The sequence below is a fragment of the Labrus bergylta genome, chromosome 18 (assembly GCF_963930695.1).
Source record: "Labrus bergylta chromosome 18, fLabBer1.1, whole genome shotgun sequence".
In the NCBI taxonomy this organism is placed as follows: Eukaryota; Metazoa; Chordata; class Actinopteri; order Labriformes; family Labridae; genus Labrus; species Labrus bergylta.
The window spans coordinates 5,116,191-5,144,179 of NC_089212.1; the positions used below are offsets into that span (position 1 = coordinate 5,116,191).

Here is a 27,989-nt window from a genome sequence, read left to right on the forward strand (position 1 = left end):
TTCATCATTGATCATGTACACCAGTTTAAATATCAATTATTCCCCCTCTTATTTTCAGACTTTAATAGAATTGTCAAACTCATAGAATACTTAAGATGATGATACATTTAGCTCTGGTAAAATCCCAAAGGTATAGAAGGCAGCTCAAGTTGTTCCTTTACATAAAGGGGGTGACCCTAGTGACGTAAATAATTATCGCCCTATATCAAAATTAAGCTGCTTAGCCAAAATCCTTGAATCTTTAGTTAATTCTCAGTTAAGGACCTTCTTGGTGGCCAACAACATATTGCAAACTCAGCAGTCAGGTTTCAGAACAGGGCATAGCACAATCACAGCAGCAACACTTGTAATAAACAATATTGTTAATCGTCTTGATAACCGTCAACATTGTGCTGCTCTCTTTATTGATTTATCCAAAGCCTTTGAAACTGTCTACCACAGCATTTTAATAAATAAGCTATCTTCTATAGGATTTGATGAGCTCTCTGTTAACTGGTTTTATGATTATCTCTTAGGGAGAATTCAAGCTGTTGTTGCTGAAGGTATCAGATCGAGCTCTCCATTTTAGGTCCACTTTTATTTTCTTTGTATATAAATAACATGGTGCTCTCTTCCCCACATTTTGATGTACGTTTTTATGCAGACGACACAATACTGTATGCCACCAGCGCCTCTTGTGAATTAGCTATTAAAACTTTGCAGTCAGCTTTTGATGCCTTTCAGATAGCTCTCATTAATCACAAGCTTATATTAAATTCTGAAAGAACAAAATGTCTTTTATTTTTATGGTCCATGGGAACAATGTTCCTATTGGTATTCACACACTTCAGGGTTCCCAAATTGAGATGGTAGAATCTTATAAATACCTAGGGATTTGGCTGGACAATAGGCTCTCTTTCCGCAATGAATACATGCATGCCTCTCCCACCACCTTGAAACCCCTTGATGCTGTGTATCATTGCGCATTGAGGTTCGTGACTGGCTGCAAAGCTCTGACACATCACTGTATGCAACATCAGTAGCTATAGTCTACGCTCGTCTGACCTGTTATTGCTATCTGTACCTATGGTCCGCACAGAATTAGGTAAGATGGCCTTTAGGTACTCCGCCCCCTCTTCTTGGAACACACTACAGACTGACTTGCGTCTGAGTGATCTGGTTACTCTAGTGGAATTTAAAGGGATGCTGAAAGAGCATGAATTTAAATCAATTGGGAGTTGTCTAAGTTAATAGCCCTGCATTGGACACCTGACTTGACTTTTAATGTGTTTGTATGATGTTTTTGTGTGTATTGGCCATGCATCTACTTTGTACTTTTGATGTCTGTTACTTCAATGATTTTTATTATTTTATTTGCCACTGATGTACCCAGGTCTCTCTTGAAAAAGAGATTACAAAATCTCAATGAGACTACCTGGTAAAATAAAGTAATAAAAAAATAAAATAAAATAAAATAAAATCACATTTTCCCAGAGCAAACTTCTAAAACCCAAAGCCAAACCAAGACTCTTCAATAATATCAAAGACCAATAAAGGCATCCTGACATTTAAGAAGCTAGAGGCAGCAGTTTTTAATATAGCGCCAAAAGTGATCCAGAAAAATACACATTACGACCTCAGTCGTAGCACTGTCTACAACCAGTCTTTTCCCTCCTTATGTTTCATGTCAGTTCTCTTTTCAATGTGGGGGGAAAAACCTTCAATCCTTTAACCACCTGTCCTGAAACCTGGATTATCATTAACTTTAAAGAGCTTTATTACAGACAAGGGAAACAGGGAATTTCATTTGTGTTCAGGGGATCTCATGGAATTTAAAAGACTTTCCATCGCTTTCTAAGGTGACACTGCGATGTGTTTCCAGGCTAATTTACATCCTCAGCATCACATTGTTGTTAACACTATTTATGTTTTTTATTCTCAACAGCAAAGACAACTGAGAGAAGTCTGTAATTTCCTGTAGAAGTTTAATAAGCGAAATATGATTAATAACAGGTTGTAAAACGCACTGATTTGCTTTGTCAGTCATGAAAAGTCAGAGAGAAATTCTGGAATCATTGAATTAGTCATAAAGTATGAACCATATAATACATCTGTTGGCAAAAGACAACATTTAATAAATACAATTATTTTCCTTTATCCACTTACATTTTCTTCTTGTTTTTTATGCAGTCAATGATAATGTACCAGCGAGGTGGAGGAGATAAGCCCAGTGATGACAAAGAGTCACCAGGAGCCACCGTGAAGAGAGAAGACATTGAAGACGTCAGTCACAGTGCGGCAGAAGTGACCAAATGCAAGGAGATGCTGACACAACGGGATAATGAGATAAGTATCCTTTTACATGGTGCAGCATGCTGCTCAGCTCAGATCAAGCCTCTACCAAATAAAGGTTTTTTTCATATTACGCCACCTTGCCAGTGACCAGAGGTATGTTCTTAGGTTGACAAACTGAAACACAAATATTACCTCAGGAGAGATACCTTCTTATCTCAGTGATTGAACAAAGTCATCTGCACTCGATTAGTCTCCCCTGTGCACACCTGTTAGTTCTTCTGCTATTGTGAGATAGCATACTCCACACACAGAGGGAGAGAGACTTTCTCTTATATAATGTCCCTCCTATACCTCATGATGGTACAACACCTCCTGTTTAATGATTGCCTTTTATTCTAAGGCTACTGTAATCTTTCAATTATTTTGGCCTGACACCATGAGGCAGTCATTCTACTTTTTTAGGAGGAGGGTTTTATGATTTGTTTGAATTAGACAATATTTGATTAGTTCATTTGCTGAATAAGCGTTTCTTTGTTTGTATTCAGAATACGTTTTGTTTATGCAAGTCATTGACATAATTCAAAATAAATACACCAACTTTTTTTTCCTGAGATGTCTGGATTAGTAACTTGTCTTACAAACAGAATATGTCTGTTTAATATCATCAGGCTAAGAATCTGAGTAGACTGCCTTATACTGTTCACTCTTCCTGACCGTAGTGTATGTAGGAATTTGCACTGTGCATTGATAGACATGGGGGGACAAATCTGCAAAAACAAAGAGAGAAGGGTAGGTTTCACCTCCTCTTGAAATGTGTATCAGCATCCAGCTTCACAGCTTAATCATCCCTACTGTTGATAGTAAAATCGTCATTAGGGGAAAGGAATTGCTCCTAAGTAAACTTGCCTGTGTTATTGCATGGTAGGATTACAGTGTTTCTATATACGCATATGAAATATGAAATGTACGCAGCCTTGCATTCATCACAAGTGGCCCCCGAAATCACACACAGAAATGTGGTTTCAATGTGTACGTTCAGAAAGACGTTCATCTAATGACGGCAGTTCATCATCATTTCTATTAATCATAATTATGGTATTTGCTTTCGAGTATGATATTTCTAATGGCTTTATGGGATTATTCCTCCCTCAGCCAGTCCTGCTGCAGCTTGTCATTACATCACAGCACATTAGTTGGAAAATTGAGATGTCTCCTTGATTATTTAGCCACGAAAACCTCAGCGCTCCAAAATAAACAGAATATTATCATGCAGATATTTCACCGTGGTGTTTCTTGGACTGAGCATCTATAATGTGAAATCCTCACTTCTCTGTAGATTTTTCCTCTCAAATGTCATACACTGCTTGTCATTGGATGTAAATGGGATGCCAAAATTTGGTATCGTGCGTGTCTCATAGCACATAGCTCAGGCCAGTAATGCTCACGCTCCACTGACCATATTGCCTTTATGTTCCTCCATTGTGCAGTTTGTATATAAAGTTGAAGTAGCCTAAACTGTCAATCTCTCAGACGGGGTGGTCTGTCTGCAGCATGTAATACTATAGTGTGGGTTGACCAAGCCGGTATGGCTGATGTCATTTCCATCCAAAGCCCTTATAACTATCTATACTCAGACCTTTTCTACAACTTAAGCCTGTATCCGCTAATCACAATGTTTCCATGTCTGTTCAACTCCGCCCCCCTCCTACTCTGCTAAAAGCGTTACCAGGAGTCATCAGTTCCCAGACCGACGAGTCCACACAGAGTTAATTATGTGAGAGCTAACTGTAAAACAAAAGGATACATCCTTACCCACTGCCCCCATGCACGGCTGATTCGTGGTGAGCGGGGCACCTGGTAACATTTAAGTCTACTCTGCCAGGGCGATATCACATCCACCACTAACATGACGACTGAGTAACGAGGAGAATTAAAAAACACTTAACATTGCACATGCATTAGTTTCGCCCGTTAAAATGCCCTCAGAATTACTCGAAATTTGTTACTGTGGCCAAAACGTTTTGTAAAAACGTGCTTGGACTCGACAATAATTCATAAATTGGAGCTGCAATGAGGGAGAACATCCAATTCCCTCTAAATAATACCAAATACTATCCATAATACATTTGAGCATTGGATCTAAATCATATACCTCACTGGAGCTCATTTTAGAACATTTCTTACAACCTCTTTTCAAGCATACCATACTCCTTGAGATTGATAATCATAAAATGTTATTATAATTATTGGCCATCAAAAAGTGATTACAAATTTGTAAAAAAAAAAAAAAAACCTCCACTCCGACAATCCATGAAGATTATTTTTGTTAGACCGAGGGTAACTGACTTGAAGACTCGTCTGTGCAGCACGTTTATCTGAGAACTTTGCAACCATAAAGAAATGTACCGAATTTCAAATGAACAACAAACAAAGATACAACCAGAAGATGTTTGTTTCCAGCTGCCAGCTGTTTCTGGATATCTGCAAATCAGTGCTGATTGAAAGAAATGTCCTAAATCGGTCTCCTGCTGATTGGACATGTTTTGCATTTGATTATTCATCAGTGAATTAAGATTTTAAGATTAAAGGAAAGTAAAAGATACAAATGTCTGCTTTCTGCAGGAGTTGACATTGTCATTGGCCTTTCTCTGGTAACTGTTGGATAACTGCCTCTAATCAAGTGTTTTTCAGTTGCACTGCACATTATAAACTGACCCCCCCCAAAAAAAGATGTTTTGCATAAAACTACTGTTGGTTATTTATATGGAACCAAAGTATGGATGGAATACAAAACCAACAGAATTTAAAAAAAAAAAAGGCTTGTCCAGGCTACATGGAGCACGAATAGTTTAATTTTCATTCAGTTGTAACTGTGTTGATATTTTCTTTAGCTTGATTTTGTTGCTCTGGATGATATTTTCTGTGATTTTATGATGAGTGCTGATACTCATAAGAGGTCAACAGTTACACATGTCAGATCATTATCAGGAACTTTGTGCAAGACTTATTCAAAGTTTAAAGAGTTTTAAGCATCTTCAGAGATGTAAAGAAAATGATTTTTTGGCTTCCTAACATAGACTTTCTTGTTGTTGCTCTTGTTGCTGCTCATGTGTTATAGGTTCTTTGTCACAAAGCTTAACACAACACAACACTTACACCGTGGATCTTTATCAAACTTTCCTTTAACCAGTTAATAACATCAAGACTCATTTCTCTATTACATCCCGAAATACTAATTTACTACACAGATTCAGATATAATGCTTAGCCCTATTAGAAGTTGACTACAGATAGTGCAGAAATATTCTAACATAAATGCTAAGTTATCAAAGTTTAACGATCATATATGACTTGAATGACTATCTGCATGAAATCCTTCCAATAAGTTTCAACACCAAAAACACGATCAAGGCATCAAGGTTCAGTTGTGTGTAGCTGAAGTACTGCAGACAGATACATCACACAACTGTTACTCAAAGGCAGCAGTCTGAATTTAGTATATTTCAGGCTTTCTATAATTCAAACAGGTGTGCTTGATGAAATTCAACCCAAAACATCTGTCATGAATTGAACAATGGCCTATGGAGACCAAACTGTTTTTGCTGCTGGCTGTGAACACTTTTAATGGTGATCTTAAATTGGATATGAGGGTCAATGGGGATTGACTCATTTTAACCAGCATCAGGTGGACATTCAAGGAACTGCAGTTTCTGTCATTTCACTGTTGGTTTTATTGCTAACCCGATGAAGTTGCTTTGCTCTGATTCCACATAAGAAGCTAACAATACAGCTGGTGGATTTTCTATTTCAAACTTACCAACCCCTGTTTTTCCTGATTAAACTTTCTTCTACTTTAATTGAATTCTATCATCTATAGAGACGGACAAAAAACATCTAATTACGTTAATTATCATAAAGAATGCTGCTTTTGGCAGCAGCAATTTGTGGCACCGTCAGGACTGGCATTGCTCGCTTTGCCAGCAGTGGTAATTAAAAGGTATTTTCTCTGTTTCCTGTAATGTCTGCGTTTTAAGACAGCATAATGGAGATTGACAAGAGAGATGAGAAGGAGAGATTGAGTGCACATTGTGCGCTGACTCTGACCACAGTTTTGAGTGCATGGCATGTGAAGCAGCCCACAGATCTGATGTGCAACCCCCAGGAGAAATGTTCATCATCATCGTACTCGAAGTGTTTGGTAGTGTTCAGCATAAATGGAGATATCAGATGCCAAAGATCTTGATAATGGAAAAACCATGAACATCAGTTTAAAGTAATGACTTGTATGAAACAATGACATAGAGGCCAGAGGAGCAGTCATATTTCTCTGTAGAACTTGGCTTCTATAGGTCATTTGGAATCGGGTCGGCTTTAGATTTTGGCAGTCCAGAGAAGACTGCATGGTTGATTTCAGTGGAAACTGTAATTGGAGACTCTGTTACTTCATGTTATTGTTCCCGCTGACATCCCCTTTGTGTTGGCTGACAGGAGAATAAATTAATGTCTCCAGCTCCTTGCGTGCACTCATCATTGAAAATAATGACATTTTGATTTTTTCTTTTTCTCCAATCGTCGCAAATTATCTGCTGACCACCACAGTTTCAGTCTGGCCACAACTGGATGTCTGCTAATCTCATGATAGGAAACATGTTTTAAACACAGACTGATGTGTTACCTCTAAATTATGGGTTATGATTAGGCCATCAAATACACGTCCGTTTATAGTGGAAAAACAGGCACACAGGTCAGGGCTGAATTAATATTTTATGAGACTCTCGTGTTTTATTCATGCAGGTAACATATACGAAGATCAAAACCAAAGGCTGGGCAGGCACTATTTCACAAGCACACGTCTTATAGAATAACTTCAGTGAAACTTTTGCCCCCGTCCCTAACAACCCCAGACAATATTTGATTTAATGCTCTCCAATGACATCTTAAAAGCTATCTTGGCAACTTTCTTTCTAATGTCTTGATTGTGTTTTACTTTATACAGTTTCCCCCAATGTAATTCCAGTTCAAGCTATTCCAATTTTCCCTCCATCAGCAGTTCTGATTGTTAAAAAAAAAATGTCCTCTGGTAGCAATGTCCTCTCATTTCCTGCCAGTGGTGAACGAGCAGAGTGCTCCCGTTAGGAAGCAAGAGTTACTCAACAAGTCATGATGGAGGTGTCAATCTGACAATCAAATTCTAATGTGATGAATGAATCTTCATTTTGAAATAATGTTTAGCAAGTGTAATAAAACACATAACACATGGAACAGGAGTCTATTAATGGAAAATGGCCATAATGCGTACAGGCGTTGCATAAAGAGAAGTGAAACATGTCATGGTAGTAAAAGTGAGAACAAGATGTTAGCATCAGTTCTCGCATTCTCTTAGCCACTCAGTTTTCTCCCTTAAACTTGCATAAGCACAAATAAGTGAACGACACATCTACATTTGGACTGTTAGACACAAACACAGATATACAACCTCACTGGTGGTAGAAGGTTTTTTGGAACCTTGTGAGAGATAGTCTGTTCTTCTTTTGAAGTGGAGTTGGATGAGTTACTTGTCAATCGCAAGCATATTAGCCACAGGAGATGAACACGTGTTGCAGAATAGACGCTTTCTGACGGAGATGCTAAATAAGCTACATTTTGTGGTGTAAATATCCCCATCTGCTATGTATAGGCTAGCTTCTGTGCACTCCGACCGGTGTTTTATTTCAGGGTCCATTCTGACGGGCATCTCAATCAATCAATCAATCATTAATAAGTGTTATCTCGAGATTGGGATCAGGCACAATGGTATGTAGCAGTGCCAGATCAGAGCGCTGAAGGTTGGGGAGCTCCGTCTACTCGAGGGCCTGGCTTCTGCTGCCAGGACAAGGCCTCTTTTATACACTTACTATTGACAAATACCTCATACAACCCCAGTTCAATAAAACTGAATTTAAGTACTTTGACCCTTCTGGCCCCTCATCTATCCACTGATTCAACCTAGACCATGACACTTTGCCCATTCCTGTAAGGTGAGGAGCTTAGCCCATGTCATTACCTGATTATATTAAAGTCCCTCATTGAATATGGCTGCCTTTAGAAAATCACAATGACTGCTATACTGTTACTGTATTTTCATTTGAGTCCAAATTAACTAATATAAATATTTGGCAGCTATACATCCCCAAAGTGTGTGATCATTTTGATATTATTGTTTATTTGTATGATCAAATTCACACACTAATTAAATGTTGAAAAAGGTACTTTAATATGCATGTCTTTACTTCATGTACGCCGGCTGTGGCTCAGTTGGTAGAGTTGTCGCCTCTCAACCTGAAGGTCGAGGATGGATGATACTACATAGCGATCACTACCATCAGTGTGTGAAAGGGTGTAAATGGGTGGGTGTGTCATGCAGTGTGAAAGCGCTTTGAGTAGTCGGAATACTAGAAAAGCGCTATATAAGCTCAAGTCCATTTACCACTTACGTTTCCCCAAAGGAAGCCAGCGTAGAGTCCTTAACTCAGGTCCTACAGGTATCCTCGTGAAGATGTTGAAGAAGGAGAAGAAAAGGGCCCAGGATGCTACTGCTCAGCTCGCTAACATCACCCATGACCAGAGCTCAGCCTCCCAGAGCGCTGTGAGGTCTTCCACAACCCAACTGCTGAGGGATGGAAACACAGACACCCCTTCCATGGACCATAGAGGACGAGCTGTACAGTACATGAAAAGAGGTACGGTAAGGAGCCTTATTCTTTATTTTTGTCGCAGTTTTCACAGGTATGGAACTCCTATAGTACTTGTTGGGACACTGAAATGGGACAGAAAATGGAAACTGGAAGTTATTAGTGATTTTATTAGATATACATGTGACTTTTATGTCATGACACGTTAAAAAATATATGCTGTGAAATGAGTTATATCTTATTTTATGTCACATAATGCAGTTTTCCATCATGTGTACATACATCCCTTTTATTCTTATAAACAGAATATCTTTCAAATGCCAAGTTGCACTACGCTCAAAGTTGTCCAGTTGGATGAATTGATCCGATTTTGGTCATCAAATACGATACCTCAGCAGTGCTTAGGGTGTGTTTTATTCCTTGATGTTTATGTACCGTCTGTAAATTCCACAACAAACATTGCATCTTACGTGGTTTGAGGCAGAACACTCTAAGGCTAATATCTTAAAGACTTGCCAAAGAAAAACCACAAAAATCTTCATGGTTTAATACTGTTTTTTTACTGTGTGTTAATTTGTTTTGTTGTGGTTGTAGTTCTCCCTCTGCAATGCACTGTGGCTGCTCATTGCTATAAAACAACAAGAATAGATCAAGAGCATCCCATGGGGACTCTTCAACTACTTTATAAGTTACATATTTGCAGAAGGCGCGACGACTTTGTGAAGAATTAGGCGCTGAGAGTACAGACAGGTGATGTTTCTCTATAGGAATGCAGCTGCTCTTAGTGGTCATGCTGATTTCGAGTCTGTCTGTACAGGCTTCCTGTGGGGCATGACAAATCCTTTGATTTCTGGATTCAAGTGCATCCCAGAACTCCCTGCTCTGTCTTATTATAAACAATGTCATCAGCGGGATTGCATGTATTCGGGAGTTTCCTTTGAGAGCTCATAGAAGTGGCCCAGTGTAATCATGTGAGCAGAGCTACATTAGACAGTACAGTATTTCAGACCTGTAATTTGTTGCTGATGAAAAGCCGATAATTTTAAACCTCTAATACTTACTGGAACATGAAGCACAGACAGAGGGCCAAGAACTCTGCAGTATAAACAAAAGAGACAGTGTTCAGACATCACGAGGATAACAAACATGGATCCACTTTGTTTAAGAAAACATCAGAACCATTTAATGGCATTGTGTTCATGTCAAACATAAAGGAATTGACAAATTGGTATTGTTTTCTGTTTTCTTTAAGTCAAATGCAAGAATATACAGTATATCATATAAGTAAACATGTCGGTGGATATTTACCATGTGTAAATTGTAAAAATATATAGATAAATAAACAGTATACATGACAGTTTTAGTAAATGGCAGATCACGCTATGACATGGTATTGGAGTGTCTTTCAGTTTTGCAGTTGGCTCGGTTGTCTCCATGTAGTTTTTTCATGGCACGTACCTTCTGAATCTTTGAAGAGTCTTAGATTCAGATTCAGACAACTTTATTTATCCCAGAAAGGCAAAGACATCATAAAGGAAACAAACACACCACAGCAGCATTTAGACAGTTATATTCACATGTCTGTAACAACAATTCAACAGACGAACACGTCGTCAAATAAGAAGCCAGCGCTATCAAGCTAGAATTTCATGGTACAATGACAGGAATGTATCTAATGAATAGATACATAAATGAATGGACCTTACAGGTGACCTCCCTGTTCAGTTACAGTCCATACAGTAAGTCCACTTAAAACCCTAACAACAGGTAGACAGGTAGGCTGCTTAGAGATGGCAGAGTGAGTCGTGTTTGACTGCAGATTGAAATTTCCTCTTGATTGACAGTCAACTGGTACCTGACATGGACTTGGTGAAAACAAGAATGTGGAGGTTGCTGGAAGTCAAGCCTGTGCAGCTTTGCTGTAGCTTCTCTAGCCAGAATAAGCATTTTTTTGGCTTTTCCTTTCACCTTTTGGTTAAGTGCAGCATGAAGTGTGATGTTAAAGGACAACCATAATTGTTGCATTCACACTGTCAGTGATTTGTTTTTTTGTGCCAGCTGTCCCTTCTGCATTTGAAAGCTGTAGCTATGATTCTTTCAGTCTGAAGGAAGTTTTTAACTTCTTCTTATTTGTATTTTATAAGGCTATTTGTTCATATGGTCATATGCTGCAAACTGCAAACACACCTGTTGCCAGGTAAGATATGCTAGGCATGTTGAACCGGCCTGGAAGAACAAGTCCCTCATGTCTCTTACAACCAGAAACTGAAATACCAACATGTCTGCTGTGTTTGAGTGGGTCTGATTCCCTGAGCATGATCTACAGCGTTAAAGAGTCGTACTATATCATAAATACATTGAAATATTCCATGTAAATATTCCAGCTGTTTCATGATAAAATAAGAGAGGAGACATGGCTCATTTCAGTAACACTAACAAATAAAAGTCATCGTGAGGAATCTTCTTGGCTCGATGATTCAAGAGTTCCTGAATTAATGTTGCACGAAGTTACTGTTGGCAAGGACACGCGAAAAACAGCATAACAGCCCTCATAATGTATTTGAACGGCTGTTTTATTCCTTATTGGTGAATGCATTTAAATGTAAACAAAACAGTTGACCTGGTGGAAAGTAGTCTCTTTAGATGATCTTAACATAGGGATGATTACTGCTCAGTATATGCCAAGATACAAAGACTCTATTTATGCACCCTTTATATGAGTGTTCACTAGCTCACTTTGGATTTTTGCTCAGCATGCATTATCACACTTATATTAATAAACTGGTGAAAGCTTGTGCAGCGGGTTTTTAATGAAGTCACTATTCCTCGTCTTCCTTTTAATGCTTGAAAGGATGCCATTCCTCATTTACACATTCTGACTCACTGACTGCAATCTGAGTGAATCACTCAAAGACGCTTATCTTTGACACAGTCTCTTTAATTGTTCAACTGAGTTGTTTAATTATCCACCTACAGATATTTCAGAGTCCTGGTTTGATTTTTTTGCCCCCATGTGATAACGATTCTGACGTGAAGTCGAGCACCTCATTTTTTTTCTCGAGTTTTTCCGATGTGTCCGACACCACATGAAGGCAGAAATAAGTCTGATGATTCAGAGTTTGCTGTGACTTTACAAATGGTCAATGGTTGGGGCGTCTGGTGAACAGTGGATAAGCAGATAATAACCATCTGGGCTACGACTATTTCTTCCATCAGCGGGTCATTTAGTCTAACAAAAGCACAGAACTTCTACAACTGGATTTGTATCTGCAACCAGACACACAGATCCCTATTATAGACTGTGACAAAATAAGCAAGTCATCCTGATTTGATGGGATTGTGATCATAGGTCAAACTGTCTGATCTTGTTAATCATCACCACTGAATCCAACTTTTCATTAGTTTTGTTAGCGCAGATGCTAAAAGTTAATTACATCACTTAGAAACACAGACTTTATAATGACTTAATAACGTTTCTTTTTTTTGCCAGTTTTGTTGTTGCATGTTAAAGTCCAACTTTTTTTTGAAAACTTCCCAGATCCTGCAGTCCCTTGCTAGCAGTTACACGTCCACTCTGGAATGTTCATCCGCTTTTCTCACACTTCATCATGAGAAATGTCTTCCTCTTTCTGCTCTGTTTGCAACCAGCGCTTTGAGCACAACATGCTTCCAACTCCATCAGCTGTTAACCAGCAGGGAGAGCATGATTGTGTCCAGAACAGCTCTTTGTGAAGCAAAAGCTTTTTGAGAAAACATTGAGCAGTCCCAGGATGATCAGAGAAGACATTTCTCACACAGAGTGCATTTACTGTACATTGACTTGAGTATCCTGGTTTTGATTTGATTCTTTTAAAATGCCATGCATGTAAACATCAATTAGTCCTTATTCCCGATTTTGAGACACTTGGAGAACTCTGAAAGAATACAAGACACTGTGGCATGTTTTCACCTTACCCTGGTTTCCAACAGCCGCAGAGTACCTGCACAGGCACGGACTTAGTCAAGTAAAAAATCAGCAAAACAAACATGGTGGCGGCAATTCGAGTATCTTACTCCTGGAGTGATAAAGAAATTGAGATTTGTCTTTGGGTAATGAAAGAATTCGACACAATTGGAAGTAAAGATTGGGATAAGCGTCAAAATGCTGACCTTTTCATGTCTGTGGTGAACAGGCTACAGGACGCTCGTTTCCCAACATGTAGGATGGAGGAAGTCAGGTCAGGTGGGATAGTACTGAAGAAGCAGTACTTCGTGGCCGGACATCAGTAATGGAAGTGTGTTGTAAAAAATAAACATGAAAGGTGCCGACGCAAATAAGATGCAGTAATCAGAAACCGGGATACTAGTATCATGTACACATAGATACAAATAACCAGATTCGACTTAACGCCATATCTCTCCAATATGATCAGTTCCATGGAAATGCACTCACTGACTCAAACCCTGGGACAAACTTTGTGTCGAGGATGTTGAAAAAAAGTATTACTGTGTCTAAAGTTTATGCAAGAGCCTGCTATTTTCAGTGACATATTAAATGTGCTGAATGTGCAAAATATTACAAACACATTGTTGACACAGTTGTTCAATACAGTTCACTCTGTCATACATCTTTCACATCTGGAGTACCTATTTTCCATGACCCACTTGGAGACTCGTAACCGAACTATATGCGCATTAGATCATTGTTCTTTACTCTGTCCTAATTCAAAACAAATGCACCACGCTTATCCTTTCCTCATGTCTGACGGGTCACTGCATGCTCGTGTATGTTTTAATTTCGGGGTTCTGTAGCCCACAGCCTCTATGGTTACGGTCACCGTAATTACTGTCCCCTGAAGATTAACTGTAAATGTAATGATGATGACCTTTCCATGGAAACCATTCATGCTGATTGAGTGGCATATAATCTACTTTAGTCTTTCCATCCATGCACTCTTCTGCACTCAACTCTTGGCTTTGCCAGCACAGAATTAAACATGAACATTTGTCTTTTTGATGAACACTGTATCTGCAGGAGCTACTGCACAAATAACAAGATTCTCATTGAGCAGGAATCTCTTAAGGTGTGCTGTCCTTTACAAACTGGACTAATGTGTCCAGTTTAATTTAGTCTTCTGTCAAAGGTACAGGTGTACAGAGTAGGGTTGCACTATTTTACTCATTAACTCGTAGTTATAGTTCAGGTCATGAGTAAATGCATACTAAAAACTAAAATATTCAATGCTAAAAACAGTATGGATTGTACAGTATCCACCTGCAAGACTAAGCATTTCCTTTTTAAAATTTAAACTCAGTGAAATCATCCCCACCCTGTCTCTGTCTACTGCACCCTTGCTAGCTAGCACCAATTTGAAATAAGCATATCATACTGTTAGCTGTCCAGCTAGCTTTTCCTGAACAGTTCTTGGGAGATCTCCGGTAACCTAAACTTGAGCTCCTCTCATCAACGTTGGTCAATTATTTATGTGCAGCCCTAGTACAGTGTCTCCTTCTTGTCCTCCACAGATTGTTTTTATAGTGAAAAAGAGGCTAATGGATGGACAAGGTGTTCCTGTTGTAATTCAGGCTTGTATTAAGCTCACAGAAACTCAGGAGACACCTGAGAGTTACAGAGTGCGATAGATCTTTCTGTAAATCGTGGTCCTACATAATGAGACGCTGATGATTCCAACAGGCCCACCATACATCGCTCTGACTGAACTACAGGCCTGAGACAACAGAGAAACCTCCAGTGAGTCAAAAGCTGTAAGCCCCGTTTCCACCAAGGCGTCCGGTTCAGTTCGGTCTTCAAAAGTTAGAAAGAGTACCAAAATAAGGGATCTGTACCGTCCTACTTTTTTGGTACCCTTCTGTTGGGGTGCCAAGGTTACCGATCTGACCCTAAAGAGTCCCTTTTGTTTACTGTACTGTCTTACAGTTCTTCGTTGAACTTAATTAATAGCGGTCTACACTGTGTTGGGCTGCTATGATGTCACACTATTAGATAGCTGTTAGATAGCTATCTCCATCTGGCTCACACTCTGTTTAACAATTAAGGGTACGGATGGCTGTGGAAACTATACAAGACCAGGCTTAACCGTACTGAACTGAACCAAACCGGACCGCTTGGTGGAAACAGGGCTATATTGTCCTAAGTGGACGGCAACAGTAGAAACATTCAAGGTCACATAAATATTTCTATTTTTCTACCACCGTCTACTTTTTCCGCAGACAGTTATTAGTTGGTGTCCAACATTATTTTCTTTATTAAGTGATGGAATAAGTGCAGTCATACTTTGCCGGTATTTCATTTCTAAAATGTGTTGAAACAGCAACAATAGTCACGACACATTCCTCTCCCATTAAAACTCTGTGGTTTGTCAGCACTTGAAGCACGGAAAAGAAGTATTAGGAAAGTTGGCCTAATGTCTACATGATCTCATTACCACAAATGATGTTATTACAACATCACATGATGTCATATCACTCGGAGATATTCCTGGAATGCAGCTTTTATTCAAGAGTCAAGCGCAGTGCATTTTGCCTCAAGAAACCCCTGCAACAGATCTGTCGGGGTTCGGCTCTCGCAGCATGCTGTATGTCTGTGAGATGCCTGCTGGTTTCAATCAGGACCTTCCAAAAATAAAGAAACAAAATTCCTAACTGTCCTGTCATTAATCCCACATGAGTTACTGTCCTGTGAATGTCTTTGGTTCGAACAGCTTTGTCACAAAGATCCACACATTTTAACAAGGGTGGAATTTATTAGAGATCATAGTTAAGTTTTGGGTTTTCCACTGAAATCTTGCAAAACAATCAGGTCACACATGATCCACTGCTGTTTTGCATGCAGGAAAAACATGTTGTTTTGATGGAAACCCAAATCCTATTTTACATCAGATTTATTTTTTTAAGGTTTATTTTGGGTCAGAGTCAGAAATCAGGGAGAGAGAGAGTGGGGAATGAGATGAAGGAAAGTCGGACTGGAACCCATGCCATCCGCCCGGAGGACTGCAGCCTCCGCACATGGGGCATGCGCCCCAACCACTCTGCCACCGGTGTCCCTATTAAGAGTAGAGAGAGTCATGAAAGATTTACAAATGTATCTGTAGTGTCCTCTCTTTACTCACGAAACAAGACTTTACATCCTAAATTGTAAAAGTCTAAGGTCTGATCCCAATTCCAATACCTTGCAAACTTGATTTTTTCTTCTTAAGGAGTTTTTTAGGAGTTCATTAGGAGCGTTAGGAGACAAATAGCCCAAAATATTCAAAGGCAGGCGTCAGTTGGGTGAAGGGACGAGTGGTAGAGGATGCAGGGATACAAGGATTTTGCAGATGCATCAAAAGATTAAATGAGAGACATGAGTCAAAGACCTCTGCACGACTTCTGGCTTCTTCTTTCACATATGTGTATAATGAACCTAACCCAGAAAATTAAGGGATCAAGGGATCTTTGAATCATTAAGACTTGAAAGGTTTTTGGACATTCAGCATTTAATATTTGATCAGGCAGGATTTTTAGAGATCATTGTGGGCATCTTTTATGAGTTAAAACTGTATTTTTTTTAAAGCTGTTATGACAAAGAAGGAAAATAACTATAAAGAAAAACATCCATAAAAGAACAACCAGTCATTGGAGGCTCCTGTTTAGTTGTTTAAGCTAACAGACTGAATTAAATAATGAGACTTCTGTATGAGCGAAGAGAGCAAAAGAGATTTTCAGGAATATTGTTATTTGCAGTTATAGAAGGATTATTTTATGGAAACAGGCTCCTGGGGGCTTTTCTGCATTTTTATAGAAACATAAATACATGGTCTTTAAACAATCTTCCAAATGTGCTTAGCTTTTAAAAAAAGATTCAGATGAATAATTGTCTAATGAGAGCTGGATCTGTCTGAGTTTTGTCTTTTTGCCTCTATCTGCTGTGTTGTGCCTGTTTTAAACTCTACCTGCTGTGATGTCTTGGCCAATCCTCCTTTGGAAAATCTCAAGGGTCTTTCTAGTGAAACAAAGGTTAAAAAACAGCATGTTGTCCCTGAAGAGAGGCTTAATTAAAGCCTGCTTCCATTGCAGAGGAGTCCCACGTTGCCTCACTTTATTGGCCCTTTGTCTTCTTTTCTGTTCCCTTTTTTTTTAAAAACAATGTGAATGTTCCTTAACTTACACGGTCATTCTCTACCAAAGATGTCTAGCACTTTAATAAAAATGCTCATTAAATAATATAACAAGCCTATAAAAAAAACAATTTTCAGCAGGATGTTTTGTTTCCTCTCAGTTGCATGCTTCCAAAGTCTGGTGGGGGGCCATCCGCCATGTAATGCTGGCCTGTTAAAAATGAGCTGTTTATATTTGTGTTTATGTTCTTTTTAAAGAGCGATCAGGAGGCTAAAGGTCCTTCAGTTCTGTAATCAGTAAGACGTAGGAGGTCGACTGTATGAATGGAGCTCTATTTGGCATCTGGTTGCCAGACTGAGCTGCGTTCATGTACCTGTGGATGTGGGAACGTGCAAAGCTCAGGTCTCGCAGCAGGTTCTGACACAGCTTCCCATTGTTAATGGATTTATTTTTGTAACACAACAAGCATGCAGTCTTGTTAGGATGATATTTTCTAATTAAGGTTTGAAAAAAAAGTGTGTTCAGAATCAGCACAGACCTGGTGATATGACCACTAACAGCTGATCTGAGTCTTTGAATAGCAGGATTTGTATTCTTAATGTAATGACTGATTGTTGCTCCCTTTGTCCCAACAACACGTGCTCCACAAAATCAATCACGTTGTTTCCTTCACAGTTTTCAGGTATTGAGGAAATCTGGATATTCTTTCTCAGCCTTCAAGATCCTCTCACCTTTCTCCCAGTGGCTTCTGCTTTTGAATCGTGTGGATCAACACTTTTGTAATATCCATTTCATGGTCTTCATTGTCTGAGATCCTCCACTCCACTGCATCAACTCTTTATTTCATGTCTCCAGAATCTTCCTGTAGATCTGTCAACAATGCAGTATTTCCCGACCTATCCTCAGTACCCTCTTCCATGCCGTCTTCCACTTAATTGTTTTCAGCTTTGTTTGTGGGTACTCAGGTGCGCCTGCTTGGTGTTGACATTTAATTATTTTTCTCTCAGGTCCACAGCTGTCCATGGGAAAGCAAGAGGCCTTTGAGACCTTCATCAGGGACCATGAGGACCATCTAACCATTGAGGACAACAAGAATCACCTCAAACAGAGGTTAGTGATCAGCTGGACAAGTAAATACATTTTAGTGTCACTTCTATTTTTCTACCTTAAAAAAAGTAAAACACATTTTCTGTATATTCTGTCAACCCAGATGCCCTTTCATTCTACGAGGCTTTCATTCATATCGACTGTTTAAGTATACAGATAGTATATAGATGTGCTGTAAATAGGTATCATGGCATGATTTCTGTTGTATGGGTTAGGGTTTTAAACCCCAGAGACAGCTGCTGGTGACCCTATGTGTAACCAGCAGTACATTTTGACTCGTGATTTTACTCCAAATAATGATCTTTCTCCCAACTCAAATGTTTGCCGATGGTTATGTTATGTGTAAAAATGACCTGGACAGGATGAGACTTGGTTGGTATTTTGGTGAGAGCTGTCAAAAAAGTGCTGATAGTTTGCCATCACAAAGAACCTAGATTAGGCCTTTTTTTCTTCCTTTTTTGGACTATCAGCGCCTGCAAAGACTGCAGGTTAAAATAATGGTATTTGTTTTGTCTACAATCTGAACTCTTTGCAAATATTACCAACCTCTTAATGCATTCTTTAAGAAATGGAGGCAGTGGAGATATGGTATGATGTATGTTTTACGTCATTTTGAATTCTATTATTTTACTGCTTCCTTTTGACAAATTTATTTAAAAAATAATAATAATATTTTTTGCTTATTAACACCTGCATCCTTCTGAACAGGTCAGCTGAGGCCAGAAAACTCGGGGAGCAACTGAATGAAACCAGAAACAGCATCAGTAAGTTATCTGTGTGGTGGAATTTCTGTAGTTATTTAGATAATAATGTACAGATGTCATTAGGGTTATTCACTGTTCTCTGATGTCAGTCAGACCTGACAGAGTTCAGCTGTTATTAGAACACCAAGTACAGCTTAGAGAGTGTCAACTGTTCTTCCTGATATCGGCAAGGATGTTTGGTAGACTTGTTGTCTGCTCCAGTGTTATAGACATCACAGTTTAGTCTAGGTGGGTCAATGTGACCCTGATAATGATAATGTCTTTTAGGATATATGCGATGCCTTTCGAGAAGTTCGGCAGATGTGATTGAGCAAGACACGAGTACAGAAGTGTGATGTTGAATCATCATCTCCTCATGAGTATTCATCTGATGAATAAACTTTCATCAACGTAAGCCATCTGAGTCAACTGAGTCTTATTATATGGAGTCAAGTCTTAGTAATTTCTTCAACAATTTGGTGTCACAAAACAGGATATCTACAAACAAAAACTGGTAAGTGCAAATAATTTTTATTCTTTGCTACTGCCATGTCTGAGTTTGACGATATCTAAAGAAACTGTAATTCGGATGAAATTATAAGCTGTAAACTGTAAACTGTTGTAAGCTTGACAACATGCTGATGAATAATATTTACATATAATAGAAATTGAATAAATTGTTAATGATTGAGAATCATTGATTGCTTGTATTTGCAAATTAGTGAGAGTTGGGCTGCAATCTGAACCGCTTTAGAAATCACTATACATTTAAGAGCTGTGAAAACTTAAAATTCTGCATTTGGCAAACAAAGGCTGATCATTTCTGTTAATGTTGGGTTGGGAAGAAGACAGCAGCCTACCTGCCTGGAAAATGTTAATGAACACATCACTGTCGGGGTTCAGCTTCCCTGTAGTGCAGAAATGTCGTTCAGCACATTCCTGAACTTTTCCAGGACGCAGACGCGTTCTGATTTCCACCCAGCGAGGCTTCCAACCTGTGCTTTTACTAGCCTGGCTCAGCCTGTTTTATGATGACTCTGTAAGCACACCCATGTGTTCTTCTGGGCAATGTCCTTGACAGGTAGTCTAACTTTGCCAAAATGAGACCTGGACTAAGCCCAGTGTCAGTCAATGCTGAGCAATTACGAAGATTACCTGCAAGAAATCCACTGACGTCTCTGTTGTGAAACAAAGAGACGGGTGTGCGTCTGTGTGTCTTTAGACTTCATCAAAGTCCATCTGCACAGGCAGAAAATGCTTTAGCTAAAGTCATTTTACCTCAGTGAAGGTAGAAGGAATGGTTCTTTTAGTAACAATACAGTGTTGTTGGGAGGAGGGTAAATTAAAAAAGTCATGTGATGATAGTACTCACTGGCTGCGGCTCAGTTGGTAGAGTCGTCGTCTTTCAGGGTTCAATCCCCAGCTCCTGCAGCAACATGTCTGATGTGTCCTTGGGCAAGACACTTTGCTCCCGCTGCTTCGTCGGCGGCATATGAATGCGTATGAATATGAAAGGCGTTAGTTACTTCTGATGGTCACTCTACATAGCAACCACTACCATCAGTGTGTGAATGTTGGGTGTGACGTGGTGGAAAAAGCGCTTTGAGTAGTCAGAAGACTAGAAAGAGCACTTTATAAGCTCAAGTCCATTTACCATTTACCATAGTAGTTTTGTATAATGACTATTACACCAGCTTTGAGATTTGAAGCTTGTCAGTAAAGTCACCATCTCTTTTTTAGTGTGTGGCATTTTGCCTTTATTTGACAGTGAGAACTGTCAACAGAGAACGGGGGTGGCATGCACCAAATTGTCCTGGCTGGGAGTCAAACCAGCATTCAATACATCAAGGACTGTAGCCTCTTCTAGATGGGGCAAGCTGCTCTACCAACTGAGCTAAATCAGCGTCTCAGTCACCATCATTTCCAGAATGAGTTGGGACAATGGTGACTGGTGCCAATTGTCCATTAATTAAAGCCATTGTATTTGCACTAATTCTTGGTTTTATAAACTGGCTGGTAAATTGATACATCCAGAAAAGACTACGAGTGGCATCGATCACCCAGCAGAAGTTTCTCTGAAGAAAACAGAAACTCAAAGCGGTGTTCTGTTTTTTCCTTTTCTGATGAGCTGTTAGGAAATGGTCGCCATGGCTGTCAATGTTCTTCTCTACATAGTGGGGAAATGTCAATGAGTTTGTTGCTGCCTTTTCATTAACTTTATTCTGTGAGCCTTTTGGACTTCAAACTTCTAACCAGTCCAATCCAATTATCCATTGTGATTGGCTGTTTGTTTTTTTCATACTCAAAAAAATTATATTTTTCTCTTAATCTGGTTTTGATTCTGTAACAGATGTGATTCGAAGTGAAGTCAAGTCTTATTAAAATCTAGCTTAACTGCTTTAAATGTTTTAAATATTCAAAAGAATATATCTACAAACAACAGTCTGTAATGATAATAATCATTGGTTTATTGGTTATTTGTCAATGTCAGATCAAATCAAATATATGATAAGATACATGTCTTATCATCGTTTAAAATGAGTCCATGTTTATTGTAGGTCATAATACAAGGAACTGTTTTCATTTGTGTTAAATAATAAGAAAGCTTAAGAAGGCTGCCTGTCAACATTGGGAATAAGTTTAAATGATTTCTCTCGTGTTGAATTTCCAGTAAACTCAAAGCAGTTACAAATGTGTTTTTAGAGCCTGATCTGGTTTGCATTTACCATTGCAGGCTACATTTATGAATTTCCCTCCACTGTGTGTGTTTGTGGCTTATTCCACATGCCAGTGAAATGGATAGGTTTTCCTCACACCAGCGCCTGGCATCACGGCTGCCTCTGATCACGCTTGGTGGTTTGGTAGCATTCAGCTGTTACCCTCGCTCATGCCAGCGTACACTTATCATCTTTGGATATATATATATATATTTTGCAGCAGCAATCAGTTAGTAAGGGTGCTGACTCAGACCACACAGAAATCAAAAACCTTGAAAAGCTGGATTCTTACATTAATGTAGGTTTTGAATTCTTCATCCTACTCCTATTTGGAAGTATATCCAAAAAACCATCTTGCTGTCAGATATTATTTCCTTGTTAGATGCATGGAGCTGCATTCTTCTGAGATGAGGCCGAGTGTTTTTAGTGGAATGTGGTTGCCTCTTCTGGATGGAAAGTAGCACCATAACATTAAACTGTGTGTTTCCTTGCCATCTTGGAAGCTGTGCTTGGAAATTTTACACTACCTGTGTCTCGTGGTTTTATGCAGAACATGGAAACATTTAGCATAATATAAACAAAAGCTCGGTGCTGCTTTTCCTGATGGATGCACCCAGTACTAAGGGTCAGTGAGCGGGGGAGAAAGGGAGAGGTAGTAGCCTGTGGAGACATTAGTTGCTAAACATTCCCTGGGTTCGGGTATTGTTCTTGGCCACCGCATGCTGCTATGGAATCCAAACCCACTGGAGGACCACACGTTCCAAGCCCTTAGGTGCAAAAAGTGCAAAGATATACTGTATATTTATTCAGAGGGATCAGCAATGCACATCTTCTACACAGCATGAAAGGTGTACGGCAGCTGGAGAGGAGCAGCATCTCTTGATTTCTCCGCCAGATGTTTGGGATTTATGCAGCATAGTGCTTGATGGTGTGGTTCTGGTATCCCACTTTCATTTTCTGCTCACCTTTGCTGATGTGACCCAATGACTTGTGTGTTTGTGGCATGGATGTATGATGGAAATCAAGAACTTTATCGAGTAAAATTTTGTAGTCCACACCAACCGAGTAGTGATGCTGCCTACACCTAAATGTTTCCATCCCCGGAAGTAGGACTGTGCCATTAATCACATATCATCGTTTGCGCGATATGAGCATTCATAATCAACACTTTACATAATTTATCCCATGCAATAAGAAAATATTATTCCATGTGACAAAGCGTTACCAGTTGGTTGGTGGCCTGGGTATGTCCATGCTTTAACATCATTTTGATACAGTCAATGAAGTTAAGCTAGCTCTCAGCTACCCTTCAGATTAATTGGTGCAAATTCAGTGGTGAAAAAAAGGATTGGATGGATTGAATTTGGATTTGGGAGAAACATATTGCAAACCGGTATTGTGTACAACATGATGATCCCCAGATTTTTCTCATTGTTCAGCTACTTGAAAGGAGTAGTTATCCCTGCCTTACGTAAAAAAGGATGCACAACCTTATGTCTGTGTAAGTTTGTTGTTTACCTGGTTAAAACTGTGGTAGGATTCAGATGGTTACTGGTCACCCTTAATCACATTTATTCTCCTCATGTCAAGCAAGCAAATATCTGAAAGCAACCAGTTAATCTTTCATGTTGTCTGGGGACACATTCATTATCTATCCCTGACCTTGGTCTCCCAAGAGAATGGCCAAGTGAAGTTCAGCACTTTAAGGACAGCTGTGGGAGTCTAAGCAGTCCACTCGACAGGACATGAACTGATCTATTGCTCTGAGAGAGAGATGGGAAGTGACCTTTTTTCTGTTATGAAGAAACGGTCCTGAAGAACTCCTATATCCTACTTCTTCAAAACCCTTGAACATTTAGGCAAAACCTCAAAGGTAGGACAAACTCTTCGGATGGTAAGGAAAGTTAATTTGAGTCTACATCCATGCCAACAAACTTGTTCCAAAGCAGTAGTAATGAAATATCGCTGAAGGAAATTAAAATATGGGTTTGATGAGTTGCTCCTTGTTGCATTTCTGATGTTATCAGCTGCTCAATAGAAAGGTGTATGATCACAGCTGTCCAGTAAACACAGAATACTTTTCATCTCTCATGTTGATTTTTTTAAAGATTATTTTAGGCCTTTTTGTCTTTGCTCGATGTGATTGTTTCAGAGAGAATGAAAACATGGGGAGCTGAATAGGAACTGACATGTTGTGGTGAGTCATGCCAGTGACCAGTGCATCCAGGACTGTGGCTGCTGTATTTGGGGTGCATGCCTTCTCAACCGATTGAGCTAAACCAGCGGACCATGTTGACTGTTTTTGGGTCAAATTGCACTGGTCAAAGATTTTCAAATTGCCCTGTATGCATCCTTGACAGTAAATTCATCCTTCAAGTACATTTTAATCTGCACCCACCTCGATATTGAGAAGCAGGAAAAGTTTGCAAACTCCTTGGATCTTGAGCTCACTGTGGTATTTGTGCGGCATATCACATTTAACCTCCGACCCACAAAAATCACCAAATATTTATTGAGGCTTGTAGCTTGAAACCGGTCTTTTAAGACGACGGCATGTCTCCCGACGGTGTGGGGGGAAACCCTGCACGGTTTGGAAGAGGCTGTGGTGTCGAGGCCACAGTCTTGTCCTGGAAGGCGTGTGGGAGAAGTCAACGTTAAGCACACCACTGATACCTGACACGTCTGAAAATTAATCTTTCAGGAATTGTACTCGTCATTGAGAGTCAGAAATACTGTTGAAGTTGCTGTCAGTTTTTCTGCTTCAATGATTTGTCCTGACAAAATAATCTTTGGTGTTTGACTTTTCAGTCATCGCAGAGATAAATATATTTTAAGTAGTGTTACCGAAAGCAACCAAGTTTATTCATTGATATTTTTTACATTTCTTTTCTTTGGGTAGCAAAATTAAAATAAAGCAAATTCTACAAATAAACATGAAATAATAAATAGATAAAAAAGTGTTGCGGAAGTTTACCGAATACTTTCCACTTTTCAGAAAATGTGTGCTCAAACAGGCCATTTGGAGATATTATCTTCATGACATCACAAAGGGAAATAACCCCTCCCCCAGGTGGGTGACACTCCCACAGCTAGGCGTTTTTTTGCATTCCCCTGGGGGTCCACCTTTCCACAACGTAAACAATAGGGCATGGTGCAAGAAAGAGAGGGGCGTGGTCAAACATAACTCATTTGCATTTAAAGCTACAGACACAGAAACAGCCTGTTCTGAGCAGGGCTGAAATAGAGGGGTTTATAGGCATGATCAAATGCACAGATGCGTTTTTAGGAACCTCTAAGACTTATTTAAAGTTGTTGGAAAAGGAGGATAATTTGTGACCTTTAAGATTTATGGAGCAGGAGTTAGTGCTTATAAGCCTCTGTATTGTAATCTATTCAGGAGTGCTTCCCCTGATCAGATTTATGCACCTGCATCATGCATCATGTGTATTGGGCCCAGGGTCTTAAAAAAAGCTTCATTACATGCCATGACGAAAGCTACACAGGCTGTTTTGGCCCCTTGTGAGCTTTATGTTGCTGCTTCGTGCTCTCTGCACTCTTACTGTCAACATAGCATAAATTATTCCTCATCCTTTTATATTATTGTGGAAAAGCGGACTACACATAAATTAAGTGTGGGTCGTGTTTGGGATCGGCGTGTCTGTCAGAAGACTCGGGGCTGCCCGCCTGACCACAATGTAAAGCCACAGGGCACATCAGTTCATTTACAATCTCGGCTACACAAACCACTGACGTTTGAAAACACATGTTTTGTGAGGGGTTCCCAAACTCTGGCTCATACTCCACAGACATTTAGGAAACAACTGTGTCATCATAGGCAGAATGTGTCCCTGTTAGTCATTTGTAAGATGCACATCATCCATTTACAGGTCCGTCGTCTCCTCACGCTCTACTTTTAAAGGGAGCTCTGTCTGAATGTTAAATGGGCACTTTGAGAACATTGACCAGTGGACATCTGAGAAAAGTTTCTGAACTTTACCAGAAATCTTTGATAATGGTGTCACACTTTGATAATCAACTTTCCTTCAGGTCCTGTCAGCCGGACAGAGGAATGTCTTCATCATCTACAAAAATAGAGTCCTATTTCAACTGTCTTATTATGAGAGGCTGCATGAATAGGTAGCTTCCCAATTTCTTTTCCCCAGAACTATATACTTCATCTGGATTTCTCATTTTTGGACCTGGGCTTTTTAGATTGGCGACAGGCTCATATTACAGAGAGAGCTGCAGCACAGCACCGTCTACATGTTCATAAGACCTGAGGGAGCGTAATGGAAACTGACCACAGCAGATACTGACTGCCATTCAATGTCTCTCTCAGCTCTTAGTGTACCTTGTTATTATTCTGGTCATTCCTTTGACTCACTTTGTGGGTCTATACTTACATATTATCCCCTCAATAATAAGTTTATCAGTGCTCAGACTCTAAAGGATTTTGGCTCAAATGTTAAATAATTTTGAGTGAAGACAATTCAGAGAGATGCTGCTGTGCTTACTGTACACATCCCATATGGTTTCTGATTAATCCAAAACTACTTGTTTACTATGAGGATTTCAGGTGGTTTGAGGCTTGACCTAGAGAAACGTAATGCAATGTGCCGCTCTGTAGACCACTACCACAGGAGAGGGGAATGAGTTGGCACTACAGTCTGCAAGATGCCCTTTCTTGTTAGCCTCTACTGGCTGCTTTTATTTCAGGTGTCGTTTCTTGGCTAGCCAGGATTGAGACAGACAATACATGCCGGTGCATCACAGCCATTTGCTGGGTGATATTGAGGAGTTTTTAAAGATTTATTTTGGGGCATTGTCATGACTTTATTGTAAATACATTGGATAGTCAGCAAGGAGAGAGAGAGAGGAAGAAGCCAAAGGTCAAATTTGAACTTGTGCCGCCCGCTTCAAGGACTACAGCCTCTGTACATGGGGTGTACAAACTATAAGCGATATAACTGAATAGTCAAAGGGCATGAAAGGATGGTTGTAGATAGGTCGGTCGCTAGGTAAGGAGAATCAAGAGCTATAAAACATGTCAATAATGTCAGAGGTTGTAATTACCCTGCATGTAAGAGGGCAGATCATTTTGACAGGATGAGCTGTGGTGAAGGATTCTTATCTGTACCTGAAGATGCATGTACATGTAAACTAAAAAACATTGACCTACTTTTTTATTGTGCAAAATGGAGAAAGTATTAAAATATCATTTTTCTTCTCTTTCTCTTTTTTTTTGTTTTAAAGATGAGTTGAAGAAGCAGTTAGAGAAGCAGAGGAGGCAGAGGGCGGCCCACGGTAAGATCAAACTGACGATGGATGTTCCCACAGCAGAACTTGAACCATGTGTGATCGACCCACACCAACAGCGAAACAATGCATGGAGCAATCACATGCACGCTCGGTCAAATCTCCACAAATTGCACCTTCTTTCTAGTCTCTCAGGTTTCAAATTCAAATTCAAACAGTGGTCTTCTAAAGCATCAACTGAGAGGTTGAACAAAGCTGTCACAAACAACAACATCTTTTGATATGGGACTCCTTTCAGAACGGGGGCGGTAAACATTGTGAACACATTGTGGGTGCTCTTGTACTGAACATGCTGCTGTGCCCACTTCAAAGCCTCACTCACAGTAGGCCTCACTCAATGAGAGCTTTAGTGACCAAAGCCTGGGCGTACAACCATAAGACTCCCTCATTTACTCATTTCTGCCTGTTTTGATCAGCGACATCAATGCTTTGATGAGAAAATATGGTAGTAAAAAAAAAACACACAAACATCTCTCTCTGTTCTGCATCAGAGCATCTCACAGCGGCCTGCTTTCTGTTGCCTATGGTCCATGTTTAAAATACTGAAAACCTGTACTCACCATGCGTATGAGTGGCATAAAAAAATATATTTGGGGGGGGGGGGGGGGGGGGGGGGGGGGGGGCACCGGTAGCCTGTGGCTCCTTTCCTGCATGTCATTCTCCACTCTCTCTCTCTCCCAATTTCTTACCCCTCTCTCTTTAAAAACCAAAGCATAGCCCCCAAATAAACCATTAAAAGTATACTTTTAAAATAAATGTGCTTGTCTGTGTACCTATGACTTTTTCATTCCCTTCTCTCATTGGCTCTCTCCCATCCTTAAACACCAAAGCTGTCAATCAACTGGCTGATATATTTACACTATTTACATTTTATAAAGTATTTATTTATGCATTCCTTTCACCTTTTTACACATATTGATAACATCTCTGCCATCTCTTTTGCCTGGCCAACTCTACCACAGGTGTTATGGGCACTCACGCAGAGGCAGAGGAGGAGGTCGACCCAGTGGAGGAAAACTTGCTCAGACATATTGAGCAAGAAAAGAAGGCGTGAGTGTAGTAAAA

The 27,989-nt window shown here is 39.7% G+C and overlaps 1 protein-coding gene across 2 annotated transcripts in view; it reads left to right on the plus strand.

The window, feature by feature from the left end:
• The window catches only part of kif6 (kinesin family member 6), a 67,656-nt gene that overhangs the window by 32,668 nt on the left and 6,999 nt on the right, over window positions 1-27,989 (plus strand). For both annotated transcript variants that reach the window (XR_010664670.1, XM_020648022.3), the window contains exons 12-17: window positions 2,170-2,329; window positions 8,795-8,992; window positions 18,049-18,151; window positions 18,857-18,912; window positions 26,862-26,912; window positions 27,887-27,974. Coding sequence is in view for 1 of the 2 variants with exons in the window: in XM_020648022.3 (XP_020503678.2) it covers window positions 2,170-2,329; window positions 8,795-8,992; window positions 18,049-18,151; window positions 18,857-18,912; window positions 26,862-26,912; window positions 27,887-27,974 (656 nt within the window). In the remaining variant the exon portion in view is untranslated. The remainder of the gene's footprint in view (window positions 1-2,169; window positions 2,330-8,794; window positions 8,993-18,048; window positions 18,152-18,856; window positions 18,913-26,861; window positions 26,913-27,886; window positions 27,975-27,989) is intronic.